The sequence below is a fragment of the Hippichthys cyanospilos genome, chromosome 19 (assembly GCF_059441005.1).
Source record: "Hippichthys cyanospilos isolate Australia breed blue-spotted pipefish chromosome 19, RoL_Hcya_1.0, whole genome shotgun sequence".
Taxonomy (NCBI): Eukaryota; Metazoa; Chordata; class Actinopteri; order Syngnathiformes; family Syngnathidae; genus Hippichthys; species Hippichthys cyanospilos.
The window spans coordinates 2,625,969-2,653,732 of NC_142387.1; the positions used below are offsets into that span (position 1 = coordinate 2,625,969).

Consider the following 27,764-nt stretch of genomic DNA (forward strand, 5'->3'; position numbering starts at 1 on the left):
ATTGGCAAGATGTAACATGAGATTTTATAATAAAAGAAATTCCAAAAGTAGTTTTTCTCTTGGTGTATCTCATATGGTGTACTTTATTTTTTTCTTAACAAAAAGTGCAATAAATAAAGCTGGATGTACAAGTATTTACACAGGAAAAGTCATAATCACAAATGTAAACAGCAGCTTACCAGAGGTATATTTTGTGTTTGATAATTGGCAAGGCACTGAAGATAATCAAATTCTTAGTATTGGATTTACATTGAAGTACATTGTCTAAAAGAGTCCACAGTAACATGTTCAATTTTGAAAACAATAAAATATAAATGACTCAACCTTCATTAAAATAACACAAGGGTATTTTGCACACTTTCTTGACTGGCTGTTAGAGCGTAGTGACAGAATTGGGCATGTTGAGCGGATAAGGCCTTATTCTTCACTTGTTTGGACCAGAACATCCCTTTAACCGCAACATGTATCATGTTGAACACACAAATATTGACTTGGGGGTTTATTTGGAGGAAGGCGCTGCCAAAATAGCCTGCGGATAGTTTGGTTCCGTCTATTTTATATTTTGGGAGTGTAAATATCATTTGACAAGAAAATGAATGAAAAACAAGCAAAATCTTAATTTACACTAATTTTAACACAAATTGACTGAGAAACATGACGTCACGTCACCCTGCAAAAGATTTTCAGTTTAGACGTTTGAACATTTGCAGAGTGTGGATATAATACTATGATACTCACACATATAGGGTTAGCATTATATTGTTTTTCTCAATGTTAGCGTCCCTGATTGTTTTCTTCCCTTTGGCTGAAGACACACAGGTACACATGTACAAGTTGTCCATCCACCACATTGAGGGGCAGTTTTGTGGGGCTATTTCACCATAATTTCCGAGCATATGCATATACTGTATATATATATATATATATATATATATATATATATATATATATATATATATATATATATATATATATATATATATATATATATATACTGTATAAATTTGAAAAGTGGGGGCGCTACTTTTACTTTTTGCGGGGGGATTAACCGCGAGAAAAGAGGGATCACTGAATATCTTGAGTTTTGAAAAACTCAAACTGTTCCGAGTATCATATTCGCCATCTGAAATGCAGCTGGTTTCATGAGTCTTTCTCCAATGGTGTGTGGCTTAACCTGCTTTGCGATCAGGTAAACAAGTATGTACGATGCTGTAAGGATCAGTTTGTTAATGTGTACAATTCCAAGAGCAGGCCAGCGTGGCCTTTGCATCAAATCTGGCTCTCTTCTCTTGAATTCAGCAAGCATTGTGTTCTTCTATTCCGCATCTCCATTTAGCTTCAAGAAGAATTCCTTTAGTTTTGCCAGTGCGAGGCTACAGTAGAGTTGATCAACTTAGCACTGCAAATCATGCAGATTGGTCACTAACTCCCATCACGTTCCGTGATACGTCGTACATATTCATCCGACCACATTCTAGGCTGCAGTTTGATGATCGACTTTGTGGTCGTGTCATCGGATTTGCGGCCACATGCTCTGGACACTCAGGTGAAGAGAGAGGCGTAGCTGTCATCTGATCACCACCTGGTGGTTTGTTGGCTCCGATGGTGGGGGAGGATGTCGGTGAAACCTGGCAGGCCCAAACATATTGTGAGGGTCTGCTGTGAATGTCTGTTGATCTATGTGTCTTCTACAGATGTTACCGGTGGTTTGAACGGTGTAGGAGATTGGTCCAGTTAGTGCAATACTGGTTGGAGGGATCCACTTAGGCTCTCCTCTGTAATTCCTGGCCAGGGATGGAGAGAAGTAAGTAGTGGATTGTTCCGGACCTTGTGACATGAGGAATGACTAAGCTATTTCGTCAATCTGTTTGGCCACCAAATGTAGCTTCTCACTATTTCCTTTATCCTCACTATTCCACTGTGACCTGCATGAAGTTGCTTTAACACTTTTGTTCGTGACATGGGAATAATGATTCTCCTCCCCCAGAGCAAACAACCAGCCTGAACAGATAGCTCCTCCCACCTCCCAAGGAGGGGCTTCATGTTTGAATCATCATCATCAGGGTCTCCCTTAATGATCAAGTCCATGAATGCAGAAAACACAGGGTCATTTCTCATTCTCTTCTTCACTTGTGCAACAGGTGCTTTTTCCACTTCAGTGAAGTAGAAAAGGTCTACAGTGTTTGAATTTGGCTTCATGACAGGAAGTGGCAACCTAGACAACCCATATGCATTGCAATGAGAGTCTTGACTTACGATACCTGATGTCATGACAATGTCCTGACAACAGAGAGCACATTTCTGAAGTAGTGAGACCGCGAAAGATGGTATTCCATTGTATGATCTGAGGATGGTCGTGAGAGGTCGGTGGTCAGTGAAACGTTTAAACTTCCGTCCATACAAGTACTGTACTGGTGAAACTTCCTGACCCCAAAAATGGTGAAACTTCCTGACCCCCAAAACAATGCTTTGAAATTCTTGTTCCAGTTGAGCATCGTTAGACAACGTCAGTGTCCTCGATGCAAAAGCAATCCGTTTTTCCTCAACATCTGGCATTACATGAATTATTAACACCCCCACACCATAAGGAGAGGCGTCACAGGCTCGCTGAAGCAGAATTGATGGATTAAAATGAGTCAGAGCTTCAGAAGCTGTTAGCGCATCCTTTGCATTCTGAAAAGACTGCTAATAGGCCGCTGTCCACTTCCACGCTTTTTCTTTGCACAGCAGGTTATGCAACAGTTTCAGTTGTATTGCCAAGTTTGGTATGAAGCGGCAATAATAATGTAATAGTCCAAAGAAAGACTTTAACTTGCTGACATTTAGTGGTGACGGTGCATCCACAATGGCTGTGATTTTCGATGGTGCCGTGTGCAGTCCCTTTGCATCGATCACGAGACCCAAATATTCCACACATGACTGAAAAAACTCACATTTGGCCTTTCCATACTCTTGCATCCGAGTTGCGCAGATGCTCGTCATCATCTGCTTTTGTACACAGAATATCGTCCAGGTAGCATCGCACTCGTGGTAATCCACTCAGGATTTGGTCCATAGCTCGCTGAAATAATGCTGAGCCAATGTGATGCCAAATGGCAGTCTCCGGTATCTGAAAAGTCCTTTGTGTGTTGATCATCAGAATGACTGTTCTTCTACATGCATTTGTAGGTAAGATTGGTTGAGAGCTACCCTTCTGAACTTATGTCCTCCGCTCAGGCCAGAAAATAAGTCATCAATCAGTGGGAGGTGATACTGCTCAATTTGTAGAATAGGATTTAGTGTTACCTTAAAGTCTCCACAAGACCAAATCCCTCCATCCTTTTTCAGTACAGGGACTATGGGTGTGACCCATTCACTGGTTGTTACAGGTTCCAAAACTCCATTTGTGACCAGTACCTCCAAATCAGTTTCCACTTTGGGCCTAATGGCATATGGCATCAGCCTGGCCTTCATGAACACTGTCTTACAGAGTAATTCATTTCATGCTGCCCAACTCATCACGAAAAAATGCTTTGTGCTTTTCCAATATGGCCTGTTGCTGAGTTGAACCATGTGACAGCTAACTTACTGCTTGCCAATCAAGTTGGACTGTCTTCAGCCACTCACGCTCCATTATGGCTTGACAGTTTTTCTTGGTGACATAAATCGGTAGCTTCACAGTCTGGCCATTGTACTGTACAGTCACATCTGTCAACCCTTTCATTGGCACTCAGTGTCCAGTGGATGCCGTAAAGACAGTGTCTGAGGGCCGGAGTGTAAGTTGTTTCATTATCTTTGTATGAATGTTGTAAGATACCAGCGATGCTGTTGATCCTGTGTTTATTTGCATTTTAACATAATGTCCTTCCACCTGGGGTTTGGCCCAAAAGCTTTCTGAGCCTTCATCCACATTCAATATTTGGACAACATTTATTGGAGTTGATATGTCCTCTTCTGAAGAATCAATCACTGTCCTCAGCATGCTTGACTGTGTGCACATTTCTTTTCATTTTATGTTTTACATTATCACTTTTACATCTGATCTTTGAGTCATTGTCTTTGATTTTTCCGCAGTTATGGCAGTTCATCTCTTTATACCAACAGTCATTAGCAAGATGCCCCAACTTGCTGCATCGGAAACATGGACCTTGTCCATTTTATCATTGTTGAGTTCATGTACTCTTTTTTTTTTTTTTTAAATCATTTATATCATTACGCTGGAGTCAAGTCACTTTCTGTCAGCATTTTTTTTTCTGTACTGCTTCATTTCTTAATCCACACACAAGCTGATCTCACAAAGTGTCATTTAAAGCATCTTTGAATTCAGTGTTCAGCTAACTTTTGAAATGTTCTAACAAACATGGTAACAGACACATCCTCTTCTTGGTACCGTCTGTGAAACCTGAATCCTTCTGTGCTATCATCAAAAGCTTGGGTGAAAAATGGCGAGTTAGTGTATCCACAATTTCCTCGTAGCTTTTAGATCCTAGCTTGGTCGGCTGTAACAAGTTGCATAGCAGGTTAAATGTCTCGGGACCCATCACACTTAGAAAAACGGACACTAACTTTTCATCTGATATTCCATTAGCCATGACGAAATACTCAAAAGCTCTCCGTGTACGAGGTCATTGCTCCACGCTCTCATCAAAGGGACCGATAAATCCAATTACTCCAGCCATTTCAAGTCTCCTGGTTAAATGTCTCTCTTCCCCTCAAACCTCCTCCGCAACGTCGTTTCTTTCCTTCTGAGTTACTCACAGAGTTTGTCCGAGCGCCATCTATCACCTAGTCCGGCGAAGAAGCGTGGCCAAAATCAAGACAACCCCTCGGTCTGTCGCGAACTGCAGTGTCAGTTTACATGTCCTCGTTGCCACTTTTTATTATACCTTTCACTCTTGTTACTTAATATAACAATGATACTCTGCACTACGACGTAGTGTTAACTCTTTACTAGCAGAGCACGTAGTTGTAACAAGCAGTACAACGCAACCCGGAGCTGGGGTTTCCCATCATGAATTGCGTGACAAACTACGAACAGCGTTACAGCTCATAATGCACCACAATATACATATATATGCATATGTATACATCTAGCATGATGGCACCCACCGGGGCTACTGTGTGGTTCACTGTGTGGTTTTGTGCTATACATGTGACAGTTTGAGACTGTATAATGAAATGCCATTTTATGTACTGTTGAATTAACATTATGGATTATAAATTTGCCAATAACTTCTAAGACAGCTCTCCATTAAACGATTATTCGACACGTATCTCAGACTATTTTGAAGTGGAAAGGTTTGGTTCGATCGGATGCATTAGCATCCTTTAAATGAAAAAACGACTTTCAAACCAGTTTTTATTACATCATTAATGTATACTGTTGTTGTGATGCGGGTATATTTTTTAATACAGTATAGCTTTTATTGCTCAGACACGAAAGAGTATGTCACTATGAGAACAACGTGCGGTATTTGACTGACAGTTGCACATAGTTTTAGCCAGCTAGTAATACGTTTTACAGCGGAGAGAACAACATGATTTTCTTTCACGATAGCTCAGTTTGTGTACATTGTTTTTTGTTGTTGTTGTTTTTTGGTTTTTAGTCCACTTCACAGGGCTCTAACAAGAATGGCTTACTGTGTCGATGGGCTAAATATGTAAGTTTACCCAAAACACACTAAGAACTTTTCCAATTCCTGAGAATGGGATTATCTCCCAGGGGGACTTTGACTGGCACTTGAAGTCATATAAACTGATAAGAATTTTATAGCCACTGGGAGCCCGCTGGCCATTAATTTAGAACAAGGAGAATGAATTCCCCTCTAATGTGTAATGTGTTGCGAAAAGCTGCCATTAGAGGGTAATTAAACAGAAATAGGAGGGGTATAAAAGCAGCATTCTGACTGGTCCAAACACAGTTCCGTTTTGCCCACTCATGGGTGCAGTACACACCACTATTGGGTTTACTTGGGCATCTCTTCCGGAGGTTTCCGTAAAATGACATGTGTTGTCCTTTCAAATCCATGTCTGGCATTGGCGGAACCACTCAACCACCTTTCAGTGTTGAACACCCCGAGGAATATTGATGGCCAACCCAAGCACCACCGTGCCCAACCAGGGGACATCAGTGGCAACCGCAGGCCCGCACCACCATGTTCTTGTATTTCTTCAAAATGACGTTGGAGTTGTCGTCGAAGTAGAGCACGGAAATTGCATGGAGTTTGGTGGGGGCACAGCAGGGCTTCGGGACATTCTCGGGATTCATCAGGTGCACCTGAAAGATGGCAGTAGTTTATCATAGATTATAAAGTCCATGAGACAAACCTTGCCATTTGTGTGTGGATCCTACCAGAGTCTGTACGATGGCGTGGTTTGTGGCATTCATGTGGGCATTGAGAGGGAAAGAGCACTCCCCATCACAATAGTTGGCAGCGTAGCCTTCGGGAGCGATGATCCAGTCCTGACACATGAGAAGCATTCCGTAAAAATGACATTTGGATTATAAGGTTTAAAGAAATGTTGGATCATTGCACTATTTCACTCAACTGTGTTTCAGTGCGATTTAAGAATGTGTGATATTGTCTTCAAATAAAATCTCCTAATTAATTAGATTAGATATTAGATTCATTGACATTTAAAACTTGGGGGAAGTGGACGCCTTCACAATAGACAAGTTGCTCTTAAATTGTTGGAAACGGTAGGTAGGTAAAGTTTTTTTTTTTTTTGCTTTGGTTTGTTTTTTTTGTCATGAGTACACTGCTCATGTGTTATCACCATATGGAAGAGGACAGAGTGTCAGACCCAGTTGAATCATGGGCCAAATTGCACCTCTAGTTTCAGACGAAGAGCCATGAGGAAGGGTCAAGTCAAATCCATTTTAAATATGATTGTCACATATTTACAGTACCTAGTTTTGAGGTCAGATGCCAGTAAAAACTGCTCCAAAGAGGAATTGGTGACAAAAAAAAATGCTTTTTGTTTTCCCCAAAACTTTTGTAAAAGTTTTAAAGTTGCAGAAAACTTGCAAATTTGATATTTTAGTCAGAACCTTGAAATCATAATTAGTATTTCACGGGCCACATGAAATGATGTGGCGGGCCAGATTTGGCCTGCCTTGAGTTTGACACCTGTGGTCTAGAACAATTTTTCAATATACTCTCAGCATCGACACAACATAGTTCTCATTCCCACTGATCACTGACGCAATCATTGTGGCAAAATTAAGATTTCAAATCAAGACCAATATTTGTGTATTTCATTTCTTACCTAACAGTAAGATGACATGTTAGTTAATAAGTTCAATAAATAACCAGTAATGGGGAATTCAAGTCAACATTATTTAGTTAATTTTTACAATAGTGCCACCCCACTAGTCTAAACATAGAATTAATGTCTATATTGTGCTTGAAAATGTGAATTAATCAGCATAATCTACTTGTTTTGATCTATTTCAGGGGACTGTTTTACATGAAGATGCTTGTAAAATATTCTATTGGCAGTGCCTTTTGTTTCGACAGTGATGCCGATTTGGGGACTTGATTATGCAAAAAAAAAAAAAAAAATAGAAACCTCCCTCCAGAGCATAATATGCACTCTTGCATCCCCTTTGTTAGGGCTCAAGTAAGGGCCAATCACTGCTCATTATGCAAACCTCACATGACCAAACTCAGAAAGCAGGTGACAAGTGATTGGTTACCAAAGCCCTGAGTAGTGTGTAATTTTCAGTCAACAGCATTTAGCAAACTGGCCGCCCCCAGAGAAGAATACAGTAATCCCTCGCTGCATCGCGTGTTCATCTTTCACAGGTTCGCTGCTTCACGAATTTTTTACAGTGTGGATATTTTTTACAGTGCATTGTGCTCTGAATCCTGATAGGCTCAGTGGCATTACTGTTGTCTAGAAATAAAATATTGACGCTGTACTGTATTGGTTTTTCACTTCTCAATTTATTATAAAAGGCAAGAGGATCCAAAAGCTTGCTTTCATCTCTCCTGTGTCTCTTCTGTAACCGCTCTGTGCACTCAGCTCCGCACACGCTCACACGTTACCAACATGCTAGTAAGCACATTGACTGGCAACTTGGTCGCTGGGAGCCGATCACGTGACTCGTAGGCGTGCCGAGAGCAAACGCACACACTATGTAGGCACACAGACAGCAACGAAGAAATGCGCAGCTTTGGAAATCTTTTACATTTCTTTTGTAATAAATTGAAATTTCAAGTGTATTGTTATGATATAAGAGGCTTCACTTTAATTCGATGTCCAGGCATATCCGTTTATAAAAATATTTTTGCTCAGAAAAAGAAAAAGAACGTACTCAGAAAAAGAACGAGCGCCAACAACAACCCATAACAATGTGCGGAGTCAGGACAAAGAGGCACAGTTGGGACTGTGAAATACGTGAGTGACAATGTCTCCAACCTTGTATTACTATATTTACTAATTACTTATTCCTAATTACTTATTATTTTCTAATTACTAATTTTGGGCTTTAAAACTGGTTTTGATTTTTGGTTTTATTCTATAGTTCAGTATTGCATTGTAAAATAATAAAAAAAAAAAAAAGAAAAGCTGACCACTTCACGGATTTCACTTTGCGTGTGTTATTTTTGGAACGTAACCCCTGCGGTAAACAAGGGATTACTGTAAATAAAAAACAGGTGGATTGTGCTACTTAACAGAGGTGGTCAGTCCATCAGCACCAAAAGACTATCTGTCACCAGTGATTGAGGAGAAAAGATGAAAATGACAGATTAAGAATGCCGGAAAAAAATGAAGTATTATAACATACTCTCCCTTAATATAAATGGGCTAAACCTCATCAAAAGGAGTAAAATGATAGCCAAGGTGAAAAGAAAGAGGGTCAATGTATCATTTTGGCAAAAGACTCACTTATCAGATGTGGAACATGACAAATTAAAGAAAATGGGATTTTGGAACATCTTCTTTTCATCATATAAGAATGGAAAAAAGAGGGGTGTTGCCATACTGATTGCAAATAATGTTAGGTTTGAATTTGTACCAGAAATCAAAGACAAAGAAGGTAAATTTGTCTCAGTAAAAGGGAAAATTGATGATAAAGAAGGGACTTTATTCAATGTCTGTGTGCCACCCAAAAGTGACATTTCCTTTTTTTCAAAAGGTGTTCAATTTAGTTGCATCTGAAACATTTGGGCACGTATTTGTGCTGGAGACTTCAATATACGTTTGAACGCACAACTGGATACAACAAATAAGAAAAGAGGAAGTAACAACATAGAAAAAAAATAGAATGTTGAAAGAACTAGGCTTGATTGATGTTTGGCGGACCCAACACATATTACTCCGCACGCCATGTGGTTTATTAAAGATTAGACTATTTTTTTTATGTTTAGTAAGGATCTATACAGATTAAGGAATTGTAGGCTGGGCCAGCGGGACCTATCAGATCATACGGGGGTTTACTTAATGCTACATGCAGACAGTGAACAAAGGAAAACTCTGTGACAGCTTAACACCGGCATGCTGAATGAAATCTCTTTTAAATCGGCCGTGGAAAATGATTTTGACCATTATGTGAGGGAAAATGATACTGGGGATGTAAACCCGAATATCCTATGGGATGCAGCGAAAGCAGTTCTAAGAAGGAAGCTCATTGCAAGAATGACTGCGCTAAAAAAAGTGAATTCCCGAAAATTCATTGAACTGAGAGAGAAATCTGAGAGAATTGGAACAGGCAAACATTGGCTGTAAGAATCTCAATATTGTAACCCAAATTAGAAGTCTTAAACAGGAAATAGTTCAAATATTGGGTGAGGAGGTGGAAAAAAATATAAGGTTTAGGAGCCTCATATGAATTTGTTTTGTTGCTTCATTTGCATTGCTGTTTTTAATATTTTGACAACAGTATAATTACAGGTAATGGGTTGGTTTTGAGTCGAAAAACGAAAAGAAAAAAAAAAGTTGGTTTAGGTGGTTGTTTCCAAAAGTAAACAATGACGGAGGGGCACTGACAACTGTAAGACCAACATAAAGTATAAGTGGCCCACCTTCGCTGCTTGATTTGTATTCCACAAATGGGGAAACATAGTGATGATGTAGGCGGGAATCAATGTTTTTAGCAAACTTCAGTGAAGCAAATTCAGCATGAATCTCTCAAGTTTGTCTCTCAGGACAAGTCTTGCTCAAGCATTTTGGTCTGTAGACTCACTCAGGGAAGTAATACTTCTTGTCTCCTTCCTACTCTTTTCTGGCACATTCTTTGTACCTGAGAGAGAGATTGTGCATCTGTGTGAGTGTGTGCGTGTGTGTGTGTGCCTGTCTCCATGTAAAACACAAACACACATACAAGAGAAAGCCAGCAGTTAAATCTTAAATCTGAGCTCTTTGAGCTACTTAAGCCCACTTATGTCAGACTGATGTTGTTTGCAGGCCTTCACTGCATGAGAGGAATTATGCAGTGACACGGTCACATGGCGATTTGACTAAAGGTTAACTATAACTATTTTCTCGATAGGCCAATAATATACATAGATTGAGGTTCAGCTGGTTGAATTTATTTTGATAAGAAACTTTCAAGAAAATGTTTTTTTCTTCTTTTTCACAAGTCTTACCGAATGTAAGATACTATTTCGATATACATAATAACCAGAGGTGGGCACAGTCTGTTAGTCCATCGCCGACGGGCGCTCATTTTGCTGATGGAACAACGAATGACAGAAATGCTAAAAAAATAAAATAAAAAAAAGGCAAATTACAAATGTTGGAAGTGCAGTTTTCATATTGTAATTTTTGGGATAAACATTAGGCTACAAGTCTATCAGCCTGCCACACCCCTTTTGGCTTACTGAAATATAAGTCAACAGACTTGCAAGTTTTTCTGCAATATTGCTGCGTCTGCAAACTACAAACTGAATGCATTCTACATTAATTGTGATAGTAGTCACTTTTCAGCGTCACAAAGCAGTGGAGAAATATTATCAGTTGAGTGAATAAACAATGTTGATTTGATTCACTACTTGTCGTTTACAGCTGACTTTACTGGAAATTCATTTGCAGTTGCTCTCTTTCTTAGTCCTGATTTCATAAACCAAAAACACATTCTGTACACAATCACACCAACCAAAAGTTTAAAGTAATGTTTAGGGGGCAACAATCACAGTTTTCAGCGAGAAAAAAAATGGCGGATTGACGATGATGTAGGGGGGCGGAGCACTGAAGACTGATGAATATCGGACCAGCAAAAAAATCTAAGTTGCCCACCTGTGATAATACACTCCAAGATCACAAAGAAAACTGTTTCATTAACCACAATCAATGGACCAGATAAAATGCAAAGATGAGTCACAGACATGTCTCAAATTTTCTCAAACTGATGTGAGTGTAAAAAGATGTTATAAGTCTACTGTCAAGGACACCTGAGGCCTATACTATGGACAGCTTGCCGGGCAATCAGATGTGATGCTATGCATGATTCTGTGGCCCCATTGACTTTATCTACGTGTTGGATACCTGCCAGCCCAGCTCTCGAAAGCTGACGTAGAGCTCGTGTCTTTTGCAGGCCGTCTTCTGATCACTGCCGTTATAATCTAAACGAGAGAAAAAGTTATGATCAATTTCAGAATTTAAAGTTTTATGTATTTCAAGATGAAATAAAAAGGACAAATACACTATGTAGCACAAGTTACCCTATTAACCTCAACATCAGCATCATAATGTCATTACTGTTGATACTACAACTACGACTACTAATAATAATACTTGAGCTGTTCTGTATTTTTTTATTTTTCCCATATTAAAGGGGCAGCCAACCCAAAGGTTTTCTTAATGTTCTAAACATGGCATTTTGATATTAAGTTTGTGGAATATTAATTAAGTCTTTCAGAGACACGCATTATCGGAAAAGGCAACCCCAAGAGTGCCAGTTGATCAAAACTCCGCAGGCACGCGCCGTGTACCTCATGTTAGCATTTTCACTTATCTTTCAAGGCCAACAGAATCTTTTGTGCTATGTAAACAAGGGTGCTACCATATGAAAGATTGATTTCCATTCCTTAATTTGAATTCCAAGCATGTAATGTACGTATGTGTACTATTTAAGGCTTTCTTCCCCAATGAGAGCAACACTGCCATCCAATGGTCAAAGTTCATCATTACAGTGCTCAATTGGCTTCATATTAAAATAAGCACCAGGCAATGATGTCATCTCCCGTTTCATAAAAAAACATATTTGACCAGAATTCTCATCATTGTAAGTATTTTAAAAGAACAGCATTCTCATCCATGGCACTTTTATCCATCTCTATGTGCTGCCATTTTGTCACTGATTGTTGCCTGAATATGCCAGTGTTTTGCACCACAGGGAAACAAATACGGTTATGTATACAAAGTCCCACTTTGATTTAAAGGGGGTTGTTGTTGTCCAAAACCAAGGACCTTGTGGATAAAAAGCATGCTTTTTTTTAACAGCTGCCTTATAATGTTCATTAGTGTGAACAACCACATATTCAATCAGAGAAATGATTATAAAACAGGGCTATCTCCTTGCAGCACATCTACTAACGGTACAGGCCTGTTCAGTGCAAAAACCATTTAAAAATGAAAGTATAGTGTATGTATTGTTTTGTCTCATCAGCAGTTCTGCTGATCAATATAAAATATGTGCAGCCACCTACAATAAAGTGAGCATTTGTGAGCATAGCATTTTTGTGGAGACCTCCATTTCAAACAAATTTGACGGGTCTCAAGATGACTACCCATGGAAGAGTAACGAGGATGTCTGAACAACTGACGAGGCGGAAGAACAGTACGCCCGGGAGTTATATCCATACATTGAAATGGGAGGAGCTATTTAACGTGTCAGTAATGATGACTTTTAGACGAATTAATAATCAGCTATATAAAAAAATAAAGCAATGAAACTTCAACTCATTTTATTGTTGCGACATCATTTTAAGTGTTTGAGTCTACGTGCATGTGTACATTGCCTCGCAGTCTTGTCTGGTTTCCGCCACCCCTATTAAATGCAATAGTATGTTACTCGATGTAAGACGTAGTAGCAGTGGTGGGCCGTCAGGGCCAGCAAGGCCTTCTCTGCTGGCCTAACATAACCTGACATCATTATCATAACTATAATAAACACTGTTAATTATAATAACTACGATAAGTCAATTTCATTTTAAATTCATATTTACTAAATATTTATGAAGTATTTTTTTATTTATTACATTATTCTCCATATTCTGTTTTTTTCATGTCATATTATACCCATTTGGTTCCGCTCCTTCAAGGTTTGTAGTTTTAAGTTGGAGTTTTTAGCCAATTAGAATTCAGCTAACTTGTGTCGCCAGGCTGTATGTAATCTGCCTGGTCCCGGAGGCGCTAGGGCATTCTCTTCAACAGTTGCAGGCTTGCTCGCATGCGCAAATGGATATGTGAATGGGCCCATGTACTATACTGGAATTAATAGATGGCTGCAATAGCCAATCAAGTCAGAACATAGCCATCTAGAGGGTTCACATTGAATGTCATTTGAGTGGATGCTCACTGCATAAAGGTGGTGCAACGCTCAACAACCAAGCTACGCGGTGTTGGCTTTGGCTGATTGCGTTAAAGGCGTAGAGTAGCTATTAGCTATCCTGTCCAGACTTGGCCATTTTTCTGACTTGTCGACTAGGAGCGACAGCTAGACTGCCATTTTTCTGGCTCTGCTACCAGGGGTGCTAACCTTGGTAAATAGTTCTGCTAGGAATGCCTTTTGTTTGCAAAGGATCGATTTGGTGTTTGGAGCTACACTGGATTTGCAAACTTCAATTGTTTAACCAAGGCAGCAAAGAGACACCGTCTGGACGGCCGGACACATACGCTATGGTGCTTTTAAAAACTTCTTGGGACACCCGAGTGGATATACAGTATTGTACATTCAGTAGAGTAGTTCGGATGTAAAGAGATCTCCTCAATGTGCTACGGTGCTTTTTAAAAAACCTTTGGGAACACCTGAGTCGATACGCTGTACATCTCAGCGCAAAAAGAAAGCTTGAGCATGAAGAGGTCTAGAAAAATCGGGAGATATTGAAAAGACCGATAGATTGTAACCGCCGTTTGTTTTGGTGAGTGCAAGCCTTTTCTTTATTTATTGTTTTTATTTTAATATGTTTGTGTTAATTTATTTCATTCATATTCAATTAATAGTAAAGACATAAAATGATTTGCATCATTGTGGTCACATGAACAAATCACGTTTTTTGTAATATCCTACCAATTAAAACATGAAAGCAAATGTGACAATGCTTTCTGAAGAACAACCTAATATCATGCAATACACTTGGGTGTGGACGCATGTAAGGCCATAGACTGGTGCTCGGGCCCCAGGAGTTCATTATTGTTCTCACTGGGCTGTACATTCACAAAAACTGCACCATGAATTCATCAACATTCAAACATTGCACAGGCCTCAATTTAAGAGGCGACATGTACAGCACAAGTAAAATGTCCTAGTAGACTCATCCACCCATTGCGCTTTGGTTTGCTCCTAATAATCTTGTGGCCAAGTAACTGGGGGTGGGGGCAGAAACTGCACAGGTATTGCTTTCAGAGTCGAGGAGGTCATTGTTGGCATACGTCACCGCGCTTAAGTCAGCACGGCGACGCCAACTTTCCACTGACGCCTTCTCTCACACGTTCACTGAGACGTTTTATGTCCTGCCATGCTTCATTGGAGACAATGGCAGGAAGATCATGGTACCGCGCTCGGCCCTGCCAAAACATCGACAGAGAAGTGGGATGCAGAGCAAGAAAGGCGTGGGTGAGAAGCCGCATTCACAATATGCTCTCCCTTGCACCCTAACATGAGCATATTTCATTGTTGCTAGACACTTTTGACAAGTACCGTTGTGAAAAGTCAAAAATTTGAACAGATTCCAGACAGGTTTTGATCGCTTCTCTCAAAAAGTCAGACTGCAGATATTGGCGTTTGTCACTTCCTAATCATACAACAAAAACCTTGTCAACAGTAGCCTTGTTTAACCCCTTGGGGAAATTTTGAGCCAGCTTTTACATTTTTTGGGTGTGATACCAAAGGAAAAACATACCAAAAAAACCAACAAAAAAACACTAAGATACTAAGATATTACATAGATTGCCCAAAAAAATGTCAACTTTCAATATACCATCCCTTCTAAATTCTTGCAAACAGGCAGTGTAGAGGTACACCCTGCATTGTCAAATTTATCCCAGGTCAGGCTCATTTCCTGACATAAAACATTGGAAATACAGTGAACCCAGGTTTATCGTGGTAGATACGTTCCGGAGCCGGTGTGTGGAGGGCTGATGTCACTGAACATTTTGAAAATAAAAATATGTTTAGTTTTGACAATGTTATGACCCTTTCAAAGTCAGCCCAAATTGGGTGATAATAAGGCCGGATTAATGAAAAATCCCCGGACACCCAGGGGTTAAGCAGCTCTGGTTTTAATGAGACACAACAAACATGCATTTTGTGTCTAAAACATTTTTTCATTACTTGTGATGCAGATGCTCCACCTTCTGAACAAGAAATGTAAAAGCAATCATGAAATGTCACCTGTAATCAAGAATGAGAATTTATACCACCAATTAAAATCAGTGCTGTGAAAAAGCAGGTGCATCCCTCATGTGTTCCACAAATACTGCAGGAGGCCATTGCAGTCCATTCAAAACAGCATGCTGGGAAATGCCTTTCCCTTTCAATTTCCTAATACACCACAATATGCTATGTCATTGGTAGTTTTTATTATAGGTACTGTAAATTAGTCCAACCAAAAACAGTATTGACTGAGGTGATGCCTAAATCATCAAGGGACCCGCAGAGTTGTCCTTTGCCATCTTTAGTAAAGACAATCTCTCCGAAACATGAAAACATATAATGAAAAACATAGGAAGTGCTAGATTAAGCATGCAAAACAAATAATGACAGTTCATGTCTATTCAGTCAGGTCTGCTCAGGCGTTTCCCCATCTGTTCCTGAGTTCCTTCCTTTTTGATAGGAAGCGCCGCTTGCTGAATGTTTTTGCGAGTGTGCACAAGAGCACTTAATTAACACATCTACTGTAATCTGCATTTGCAATTTAGGAAACTTACTTAGAATAAGATTGTTTTAGATAAAATCCATTGTGACCAGTATCTTGAGAGTGGACAGGAAGCATCCAAGGAAAGAGGAAACTTGCCCTGACGTGAATTTGAGGTAATGGGGTTAAGGTCTAGAGTTATGAGTTGATAAATGGAATGAAGGACATCTAGTCCGCAAAAGTGACAAATGAGGTAATCTAGAATCTTTCCAATGTGGATATGAAGCGGTATGAACATTTCAGATCACAGTTATCATGAGTGAAATGATCCATCCATCCAGTATCGTCCGCTTTATCCGGGGTCGGGTTGCGGAGGCAGCAGCTTGAACAGGGAAGCCCAGACTTCCCTCTCCCCAGCCACTTGGACCAGCTCCTCCGGGGGGATCCCCAGGCGTTCCCAGGCCAACCGAGAGACATAGTGAAATTATTAAGCCAGAAAAAAGCAACTAGAAATACTGTGTCAAATTGTATCAGAGCAACCCAAGTGAGCATTGCTCTTTTCACAAGAATTTGAATTGGAAAAAAGTTTAGTTTATAGACTGGTGCTAAACTGGTGATTGTTGATAATTATAAAACTATTTGGACAACACAGCAGCAATCAATGCACAATTCAAAGAGGCACGTGAAACAAAAAAAATTTACTCAAAAGTCAAATCTGTTTAGATGTTAAGTTACGTAACCATAATGAGGAATGGAGTAAATGAAGTCCTAGTTCACTAGGCATCACAAGTCTGTCTTAGGTTCATGCTAAGTTAGCTAACGTTAATTCCTTGTGTCAAGACAACCATATTCATTTGGTGTACGAGCTGTGACATTCTGTGACATTTGTTAATATCTGATGTTGATTTTCGTTCTCGTCTTGTAAAAGCAGTTCGAACAAGTCCTTTAACAAGACGAGAACGAAAATCAACATACTTTCCATACAACATACTTGGACATACTTTGTCGTTTTTATTGTGCAATTTTTGGGACTCCAAACATTTCTGTCAGGACCCAGAGTTTTTTAGTATTGCGAGTCCTGGAGACTCAACAGTTTTCAGATGCAGAATGAGCGTTGCATGGTGGGAATCGTTCAAAAACTATGCCTGGTCCTCGTTAGCCTCTGCTGCTGCTGTTAATGTTATGAATCATACAAAGTTGTATGTGCTTGTAGTTGCTAAATAGTACAATGACCTTGTATGGAATTAATATTTTTAACTGTAACAATGTTATAAGTTTTGAAATAATCAATGTACTTTGACAAACCATTCCCTCCAAATCTTGCATAAAACGATTAAGCCTATTGCATCCAGACCTTGCTTCAAAAGCGATGAAATCATTGCACAAGTTCTTATCCAACCTGACGGATAATGCATGAGATAGGAGGAAAACTTGAATAAGCTATTACTGAGGACATAAAATCAATCAATGTCATTTTGGTTATAAAAATGATGCAGGAATAAAATGTAAAAATGATCTCTGAGTGCCTGTGTGCATGAGAGTAAAAGTTAGCAAATGGTGGGAACTGTAAGCAAACATCATGCACTGTCTATTGGACTCTTGAGGAGGAATAATGCTGATATTTACAGTGGGATTTCATTGAGTGTAAAGTCCCAGATTGGTGGTTCCCATAAACCACATAGCCCCTTCCTGCCAGTAAAAATTTAACGCCACGCAGCTACCGCCGAGCTCCGTCTCCCATGAGCCCTCCATTCATTTCTTTTTCCCTTACCTAACTGGGAGCAGAGGTGGAAAGAAACTTTCAAAATGGGAACATAATATTAGTAGTTGTAACTTCTAGAAGGCTACTTGTGGCACTTTGGGAGCAGTTTAGTTTGTGTATGTTTTAGTTGTGATTTCAAAGAAGTGTCAGAAAAAAAGAACTGTTAATGGATAAAAACAATGTGACAGTCAGCCATCGTAGCAATAAAGACAGGAAACTTCTTATTTTTTCCCCAAGCAGACGGTGACTTCTTGGACTCCTGATTACTGGTATACAGTGCTTAAGTTATGCAACGCTCATAGTAAATGTATTGGATTGGCACGTGTATAGTGCTTTTCTACCTCAGGTACTCAAAGCACTAACTAACATCAGGAGCAGTTCAGTGTCTTGCTCAAAGACACTTAGATAGATCAGTTCAGTGTCTTGCTCAAAGACACATAGATAGATAGATAGATAGATAGATGGATGGATGGATGGATGGATGGATGGATGGATGGATAGATGGATAGATAGATAGATAGATAGATAGATAGATAGATAGATAGATAGATAGATAGATAGATAGATAGATAGATAGATAGATAGATAGATAGATAGATAGATAGATAGATAGATAGATAGATAGATAGATATGTGTGTGTGTGCGTGTGTGTAAGAGGTGAACTTTGAATAGCACTAAAATATATAAATACTACTGGAGTATGATACAAAACATAAAAAAACAACCAATGACACAGACTTCGCAGAGGTCATGACTGGTCTCAAACCAGGGTCCACTTAATTCTCAAGGAAATGCAGGGTAATGCTGTTAATCCACACCATGAGTCCTGAGCATATATCAGCTTTTTGCAACACTAGCCACCATTCACCAACCTTGAAAAGTAAATCTCTAACACCTTCTGTCAGGAGGAAAACACCATGAATAACTTTTTATCACGTGTCGTTCCAAAACACATAAATCAGACGATGCCGATTTTGACTTTCAAAGCTATACTGTTAGGTCATCAATGAAGACTCATAGTCAAGTGAGCAAGAATTGCAGCCTTGACAAGTGGCAATAACATGTACACCCACTGAAGAGGCCCCCAGTTTGAACTCAACCCGGAAGTGCGGTGGAGAGTCCTCAACGCCCAAGTGAGGAAGACTTGAAAGGAGACTGCCGTCTCTGCCTATGACGTTCTGATGTTGTCTCACTCCTCCCTGTAAGTTTATCTTTCTTCCTGTCTTTCATCATAGAGCTTATTAAACGCTGTGAGGGAGCTCTGCCTTGTCTAATTACTCAAACGGTAAACAAAAGGGGATCGGGCGGGGTTGGAGCGAAGAGAATGAGGAGGAGGAGGCGAGAGACAGATGAAAAAACACAGCTGCCTCAGCACTGTGTTATTATAATTCTTTAAGTGATACTGCTAGCGTGGTCAGTCATTTAGCTGCATGGTAAATGACTGGCTAGGCCTAATTGAGGGGTCAGGTACTTTTAACACTCAAAAAGCCATTTTGACACGATTTCAACCAAAAAGACAACATTGGGATCTGTGCTTTTTGACATCTGGAATGAAGATGTTAGTATATATTCATCAGTGGCGGTCCATGCGTTTCACACTTATACCTTCAGTGATTCGATTTGAATAAATACCCCTCAGGAGCACATGTACATATTACTGGGCTACACAGGCTATTTTATGGAGCATTTAAACATCAATAAACCCGCATCAGCAATTAAAACTTATCATTATATGTGATACTGCAAAAACTCAAAATTAATCATTTAAAATTATTTGCCCACAAAGTTTTATGAAGTCCATCAAGAGCAGGCAAGCTTTAACAAGATTGTACGCTAAATTACAAATCACAGATTAATATGCGCCAGGAGACAATCACGTATCTTATCAAAGTGCCAATCTCCCTCTTGAAATCAAGTTTGAGTGACCTGAAAGATAAGCGATTGGCTCCCGACGCGACCATCGACCAATGAGGGCAGGAGTTGTCATCTGCTTGCGCCTCAACTCTCGCTATTAGGTAGAGTAGACCAAGGAATCAGTGCCAGTCTCAATAGTAAAACACACAGGCTGTTGGATAGAGCCATAGGAAAGGAGCAAAGACCTTCACCGAACCGATGGAAAGCTCTTACCTAGATTTCTTTTATAATAAAATGGTATTTCAAGTGTAAACTCTCATTGTTATCATGTTTCTTTATCTACATCTTTCACTTTAATTAGACTTTCAGGCGCTAATATGACCACGGCTGCCGTGAGACTTTAAGGGATGGACATAGGAACTGTTCTGTTACTGTATAAGGTTTAGTAATTTAAGATTTAAGTAAATGTATGTTCTGCAGGGTTCACTTATCGCTGGGGAGTTTCGGTCCCCATTAACCGCAAAAAATGAGGGATCACTGTACAGTATATATATATATATATATATATATATATATATATATATATATATATATATATATATATACCGTAAAGCAAATTCACCGTATGGCGAGTAATCCAAACCTATGTTAAATAGCTAATGCGTTTAGGACCCCAGGTAAAAACATCAAAATTGTATATACATATTAAAAATTGGTAGCACGATAGTATAGTAAGTGCTACGTATATCTAATATACATGTATACAATCAGAAAACATCATGAATAAAAAATATAGAAAGGATTTTTTTTACCTTTGAGTGGCACTTGTTATGCCCATATTCCCTAGTAAGGATTAGCTCCAGCTTTGTTTCCATATAAATCATCTTACTTCTCTCTTTAACATCACTAACAATCTTAGGACCCATGGCTAACCCTTTCAACTTTGAATTAAGCAGTAAAATTGACTATAAATACGGTTTTGTAACCACACAATTGAACAAAGCTTTACCATTCCGCCATTTTGAAATGAGTGAGGCTGACCAATAGCAGACCACCATCTCCGTGAGGAGACGCTGACCAATAACAGACCAGAATTGTAGTGACGCATTTGCAGGGAGGCAAGCATGACGGCACCTGAAAAAAAGAGTAATTACCTAAAAACGCCCGCAGATGAAGACAAAACAACACAAATACAGCAAAGCCCCTAGGGTCATGACAGTTGGAAATACCAGACAGAAAATACCATAAAGAGGGGATGAAAAAACTCAGTATTCCACATCACAACATGAAAATAACGTAAGCCAGGGACACTGTATCACGAGGGTCCACTGTATTGTGAAACTGCAATTTTTAAAAAAAAAATTTAAAACAATGCATCTACAGAATTGCTAAACATGTTTTGCCGTTGCTCAAAATGGCTACAGTGCAAAGCGAGTAGTGACCTAAAACATTTGCGCAAATGTCATTGCGAAGGCAAGTAAACAAGCAATTGGACAGCAGATTTTCTGCCTTGGCAAGAGCAGCTCAATATAATTTATTACACATATAATGATTTCTCAAATTAATGCTGCAGAAATTTGCTTGGCAGACATTTTAAGTGCTTTTGTTATCTGGAAGACATTTTAATATCATGATAATGTCATTTTCAAGTTATGAAAACGAGCAGACTCTCCATCAGAACATGAAAAGGTGGAAACATCAATTGAGACTGAGAATAATTTTTTGAACCATTTTGAAATAAATATAAAAATATTCTTTATATTTTTAGGATTTGAAGAGGCATCAGAGAGTCTAATATAAATATACAGAGCATGTAACATAAATAATAAAATGTGCCCAGAGTGCACTTCAAAAAGCTTTCATGTGAACGGTACGATACTAAAGCTTGGTAAATCATGTTCACATTTTGTTGGTTTCGCTAATGTTCCTGACCCATCCATCCATCCTGTCCCCCTCCCTGTCTCGAGAGTGTAGGATTATGTATTTGATACCCTCTGAAGCTCCTCACCAATCCTCCCATCCCTACCAATGTGGTTGATGCCTGATCGTCATGCATACAGAGGGAGAGTGGGCTCTCTGCTTCCTGTGTTACATCTAAATATTTATCCTTATCACTGTCCCAAGTGGCGCGGCAGAGCATTTTCGATTTTCTGTGTTAGCAAAGTCCAATTCAGACTGTCCCATCTAGGCTAGATTCTTAACTGAGAAACAAGCAACTTCAAGTTATTGCTTTAAGTTATTGCTTCAAGTGATTCCAAGTGGCGAGGCAGAGCATTTTCGATTTTCTGTGTTAGCAAAGTCCAATTCAGACTGTCCCATCTAGGCTAGATTCTTAACTGAGAAACAAGCAACTTCAAGTTATTGCTTTTAAATTCACACTTTTAAAACACTGAGTACTGAAAACAAATACAACAGAAAATTTAATTTAAAATAGCATTTTGAGTTCTAATGTAAAGTTTTATTCACATATGGAAACATGAAAAGGGTAGTTTTTTTTTTAGCCATTTTTATGTTACAATAGGACAAATAAACAGCAATATTATAAGACAGCAGTTTCCTAATAATAAATTGACCCCATGACCAATGAATACACATTATACCAGTGGAAGGGGGCACCTCAAAATATACAAAAATGTACGCATAACTGAATTACACATGCTATTTATTTAAATACAAAACATTAATTAGATGCAAATGTCTTCTTATGCAAAATGTTTTGCGTATGCTAACATATACCAAAGGAAAATACCTGGCACAAATGAAAATGCTAACGAGCTAAACGTATACAAGGGAGCAAAATATAACATGCTAACATTAGCAAGCATGGTATCCACAGTCACAAGTTGTTGGATCAACAAACTAATTTTGGGCATGATATCATCAATGACAACATTCTTACAAAAAAAGTACAACTTATAGACAGTCATGGGCCAGATTTCACAGAAAGAGAAAATGCGTGCGTCATCGACTAACTGCTCGCAATTAAAGCCTCACCATCCTTCTCACTACAAAATGTAACATTAAAAGTAGTTAGAGGCAGCACCAAAAAACAATGATCAAGCCAAACAAAATACAAATGAATGAACTGTTAAACTAAATTAGTTCTAAAACATCATTATTTCAAGTGCGGCCCATGTGGCCTGATACCAGAGTGATCCACTGACCAGAACCAGGCCGCGGACCAGTGGTTGGGTACCACTGCTTTAAATGATGTATCGCAGGAAGAAAATAAAAGTCACTCACTTCGGAGCCCGGACGAATACTAGTGGCCATACCGGTGATGAGGACAACTGATGTAAACGACAAAAGAGAAAATGGTAGAATACAAATATATTCAGTGGACCCCCAGGTTACAGCGTCCCTTACTTACATTTTTTTTTCAGGTTGCGATGTTTTGTCTTCATCTGCAGGCGTTTTTAGGTAATTGCACTTATTTTCTGTTGCACGTCACACTGCCTCCATGCAACGCGTCACTACAATGCTGGTGCTGCTATTGGTCAGCCTCACTCGTTTCAAAATGGCGGAATGGTAAAGCTTTGTTCTATCGTGAGTGGTTACAAAACCATATTTATATATTGCATTTTACTGCTTGATTCAAACCGTGTGTGTTAGCCATGGGTCCCAACATTGCTAGTGATGTTAAAGAGAGAAGTAAGAAGATGATTTATATGGAAACGAAGATGGAGATAATCAAGAAATACAAAGCTAGCCTAGCCTAGTCTACCCTTACTAGGGAATATGGGCATAACAAGAGCCACTCAAAGGTAAATAAATCCTTTCTATATTTTTTATTTATGACATTTTCTGATTGTATACATGTATATTATAAATACATAGCATTTACTAAACTATTTTTATAACACATAAAATATTAGCAACAGAAACCTCATTTTTGACCGACTGATCAGGGATGTATTAATTTAACAATCATATTATTTACACAGTCGAATGAGCAGATCAGATTTCAAAATGTGAGACCCCACATATAATCAGTATTGGGAGTATTGTATTACAAAAGTAATGTATTACTTTTTACTGTAATACGATGTGTAATGCATTGCATTTACTCTGCATAAATGAGAGTAATGCAATGCATTACAATGCATTTTTAACCTCAAAGTGGTGAGGGTTTTTTCCCAAAATTTGCCAATATTTCACCAGATTGAAGGAGAAAAGTCCAGGGCAAAATATTTACTTTCTGTTATTAGTACCTACTAACTGTACAGCAGAGTGTGGCAGGGCGGCATGGCTCGGTGGTAGAGTGGTCGTCTTCCAGCCGAAAGGTCGTGGGTTCGATCCCCCGACCATCGAGACCATGTCTACGTGTCCTTGAGCAAGATGATGCTGTGTCATCAGTAGGTAAATGACTAGTTAGTATAAAGTGCTTTGAGTACCTAAGGTAGAAAAGCGCTATATAAGTAAAAGTCCATTTACCATCCATTCAAGGATATACTATAATAGTTAGGTGCGCTTTGTGCACAACACCTAAAGAGCTGTCCACTTCATCAGATAGCACCAGTAATTTGACAAACCATTTAAAGACGTGACATAGTAACGTGAAGTTTACAAAAAGAAAACATGCGGAGGATTCAGAGTGGGCATAAATGATCGTTCTCCTGCTCAGGAATGCCGCTTCTATCTTAAGAGGTTACGAGACTCATGCCCATCCCCAAAACTACTACTCTTACTTCATCTCTTAAACTAACAATCACCAGACAAAAATTAAGAAACATTTACTGACCATGTAGAGTATGTTGTACGAGGAAGATAGGCTGCCACTTTCCACAGTGGTTTTGCCAGAATTTTGAAACCTTGTCAGCGAGATCCCTCCTGCAACTAGCAATAATGTCAAGATAACCCTAACTCGCTAATATTCACTGTACAATTGCTATTTATAATAATCTGTAAATAGTTCTGGTCAATGTGTATCAAGATGAAGCATACAAAAACTCATGTTAAACAGTATGTTTAACACAGTAACAATGATGTTACTGGCTAGCTGCTAACATAAGCCCCCCCTTTATTTTTTATCATCCATCCCTAACCTCATCGACTGAACTTGAAATTGAATAGTGTCATTGAAATTGTGGAATGCAATGTTTCTGCCTAAAGTATGAACAATGCCTCACTATAGTATGAAGCTAAGTAATAAAAGGGATTAAAATACAAAAAAGGATTTTGTATCTGGTCATTTTTTTAAAAGTTTACAATACAGATAGAATGATTTGTATTGTTTTTAGGCTCAAGCCAATCTTCCACTGGATGTGTAATGAGCGTAATGAGCTACATTTAAATGGCAAATCCAAATTTCCAGTGATGTTAGTGAGAGTAATATAGAAGTATTGCAATAGTAGTGTAATGTCTCACATTTCAAATACAGTAATATCGTACTGTAACTCATTACTTTGAAATGACAGTAATAAGTAATAAAAAATGCATTACAGTTTTAAAGAAACTTGCCCAGCACTGGTGTTATATTATAAATGTACTGTATAAAACAACATGTAAAAGTAATAGAAATATAAAGCTAACTTATGACTGTTTCATCAGAGAAGTATTAATTTAACAATCATATTCCTTCTATAGTACAACTTAAAAGATCCGGATTCAAAAGACTCTATTTATCGTACGATAATAAACAAACATAAAAAAAGATAACTATGTGTGTTCTTCCTAATTTGCTGTACATGAAATGAACTCAGCATACCAAAACAGAGTATCTCCAACGACAATCCCAGGTCTCCTACCCCAAACCAAATACATGTCTCAGTACCAAGACAGACCTACGAGAGGCAGAAAAAAAAACTAACAAAAACAATTACTCTTAATGGGGAAAAAGGAAAATGCTCACATTTGATCTGGTTATTAGCTTGTTTGGCAATATTCTAGATTGGGGCATTGTCCCTAATGTTGTGGGCCACGTACATTTCTCCACCGTTTGGAGGAAAACTTATTCCAATTCCTCAGCAGCAGTGTTGATGCCTTTGAGAGGTTTCTGTGACATCTTTAGTACAAGTCAAAGCCAGGAGTGAACATCTGTTACATTCTACAAATGTCCCACAGCATAACAAATGCTGTGTCTGCTCTCTGTTTTGAAAGCTTTCATCTGATGCATTACTAATAAAAAAAAAAAAGTATGGCCAGAGGAATGTTTCTTGTAGCCTCTTGTGTCAACAGCTATGCACTGGAAATCACACTGAAGAGTTAAATGGAAACAGCGTAGGTAAACAGAACCAAAAGCTGGAACATCTCAGAGGGCTAACAGGGAGTTGAAAAACAGCAAATTGAGGAGGTGGAGAAGATGCAGCTCAGGTTGTAAGATGAGATATGTGATGTCTCATGTGATACTTTGGAGTTGTCTTGGACCAGTGCATTAGTTCTGGTGGATCATTTAGTTCTTCAGTCCCACAGGTGTGTGTCGGGCCAACAGTGCATTTCTTGAATTTACTTTGTGGTTTTAGACTCCATCCATCTATTTCTTGGGGTGCTTTTCTTGTTCAGTTGCCTATTCTCTGTGAGTGAAGACAATATGATGTGAGATACATATCATATTGTGTGGCAATTCATTCCACACTATTGATTTTACAAAATGTACTTAGTAATATATATATATATATATATATATATATATATATATATATATATATATATATATATATATATATATATATATATATATATATATATATATATATATATATATATAAAGTATTTGTTTGATATTTACTCTTCTATTTTGATCTGTCATTTTAAATTGTATAAGATTGTAAAATCAAACACAAAGAAAAACAGCCCTACAGTATTATGCTGCCGCCCCCATGCTTCACTGTAAGATGTATTGCTCTTTTGAAGAGTAATGCTGTGTTTGAGTCAAACATACCATAATATAGGATACACCTGTGAATAAGATACATTCTTAATTTTAGGGTCCAATTAAGGTATTATCTGTGTTACCGCGTATAGCAGGGGTAGGGAACTCTGGTTTTTCGAAAGCCATACCCTGCCTGTTTTTGATGTGTCTCACATTCATCACACCTGATTGAAATGATCAGTATCGTTATCAGGCTTCCACTGGAGGCTCTGTTCAGAGGGAGGAATATTTTAGAGGACAAGAGATTGTTGATGGGATTTTTTACTCAGTTTGCTGTTGAAATATAAGTAAACACTTCCTCCACAGGCCTGTTTGATCAGCTACAGGCTCCATTCTCGGTTGCCATGTAAGAACCCTTAGCCCAAACCTGTGTATGAACAAGGATGAACTTGGACACTGGTTCAGTTTGCTTGCTTCTTTTATTGAAAATAATGCAGTATTTGCAGCTAACAAGCTGCTTGTGTGAACCAAGGTTGTTCGCCCTGGCTGCTACAGCCAATTGACTGCCTCTAGTTTAGCTTGTCCCATTACCATAAAATTGTGGTACAAATTTGCTATTCATAGTTGTTGGCCCAAACCTGTTTCAAGCCAGACTTCAGTGGAAAGTCTACTGTACACGCTTGTTTTGGGGCTTTCATGTCATGCGAAACTGATGGAGACTGAAGAAATGTTGGCATGCCAGCAAAGATTCTCAACTTTTACAGATGTACGATCTAAAGTGTCCTCTCCACCTCAATCAAAGTCTGGTACGGCAACTGTACAGCACGAGACAGGAAGGCTCTCCAGCGTGTGAGCAAGACCTCACAGCGCATCTGTGGAGCAGCCTTCCCCTCACTGCAAAACTTTTACATCATTATCATCATCTGCTGAGGACATACAACGTTATCAGGGGCAATACTCACAACACAACCTGTTTGAACTGCTGCCATCAGGCAGACACTACAGGAGCCTGAGGGCCAGGACTGCCAGGCTGGCAAACAGCTTCTACCCACAGGCCATCTGAACAAACAGTAATGCATTACAGTGATTACATTACTTTTGTAATGCATTACTCCCAACACTGGTCACCACAAATAAAAGGGTCTGCGTTATTCAGCTTGTTGCTGCAGTTCACATATTGTAGATCAGTGGTCCCCAACTTTTTTATCACCGCAGACCGGTCAATGCTTTGCAGAGGGTGCAGAGGGTGACCTCAAAATATGCAAAAACGTAAGCAAATTACATTGATTGAGTCAATCATATAACTGAATTAACAAAACGTTAATTAGATAA

At 38.9% G+C, this 27,764-nt stretch overlaps 1 protein-coding gene across 2 annotated transcripts in view; it reads right to left on the minus strand.

Moving 5' to 3' along the window:
• Positions 1–976: 976 nt before the first annotated feature.
• Positions 977–27,764, minus strand: part of bmp6 (bone morphogenetic protein 6) — a 71,614-nt gene continuing 44,826 nt past the window's right edge. For both annotated transcript variants that reach the window (XM_088402617.1, XM_088402616.1), the window contains 3 exons: positions 11,473–11,549; positions 6,332–6,442; positions 977–6,256 (listed from right to left, as the gene is read on the minus strand). In XM_088402617.1, the coding sequence (XP_088258743.1) occupies positions 6,107–6,256; positions 6,332–6,442; positions 11,473–11,549 (338 nt within the window). In that variant the 3' untranslated portion in view covers positions 977–6,106. The remainder of the gene's footprint in view (positions 6,257–6,331; positions 6,443–11,472; positions 11,550–27,764) is intronic.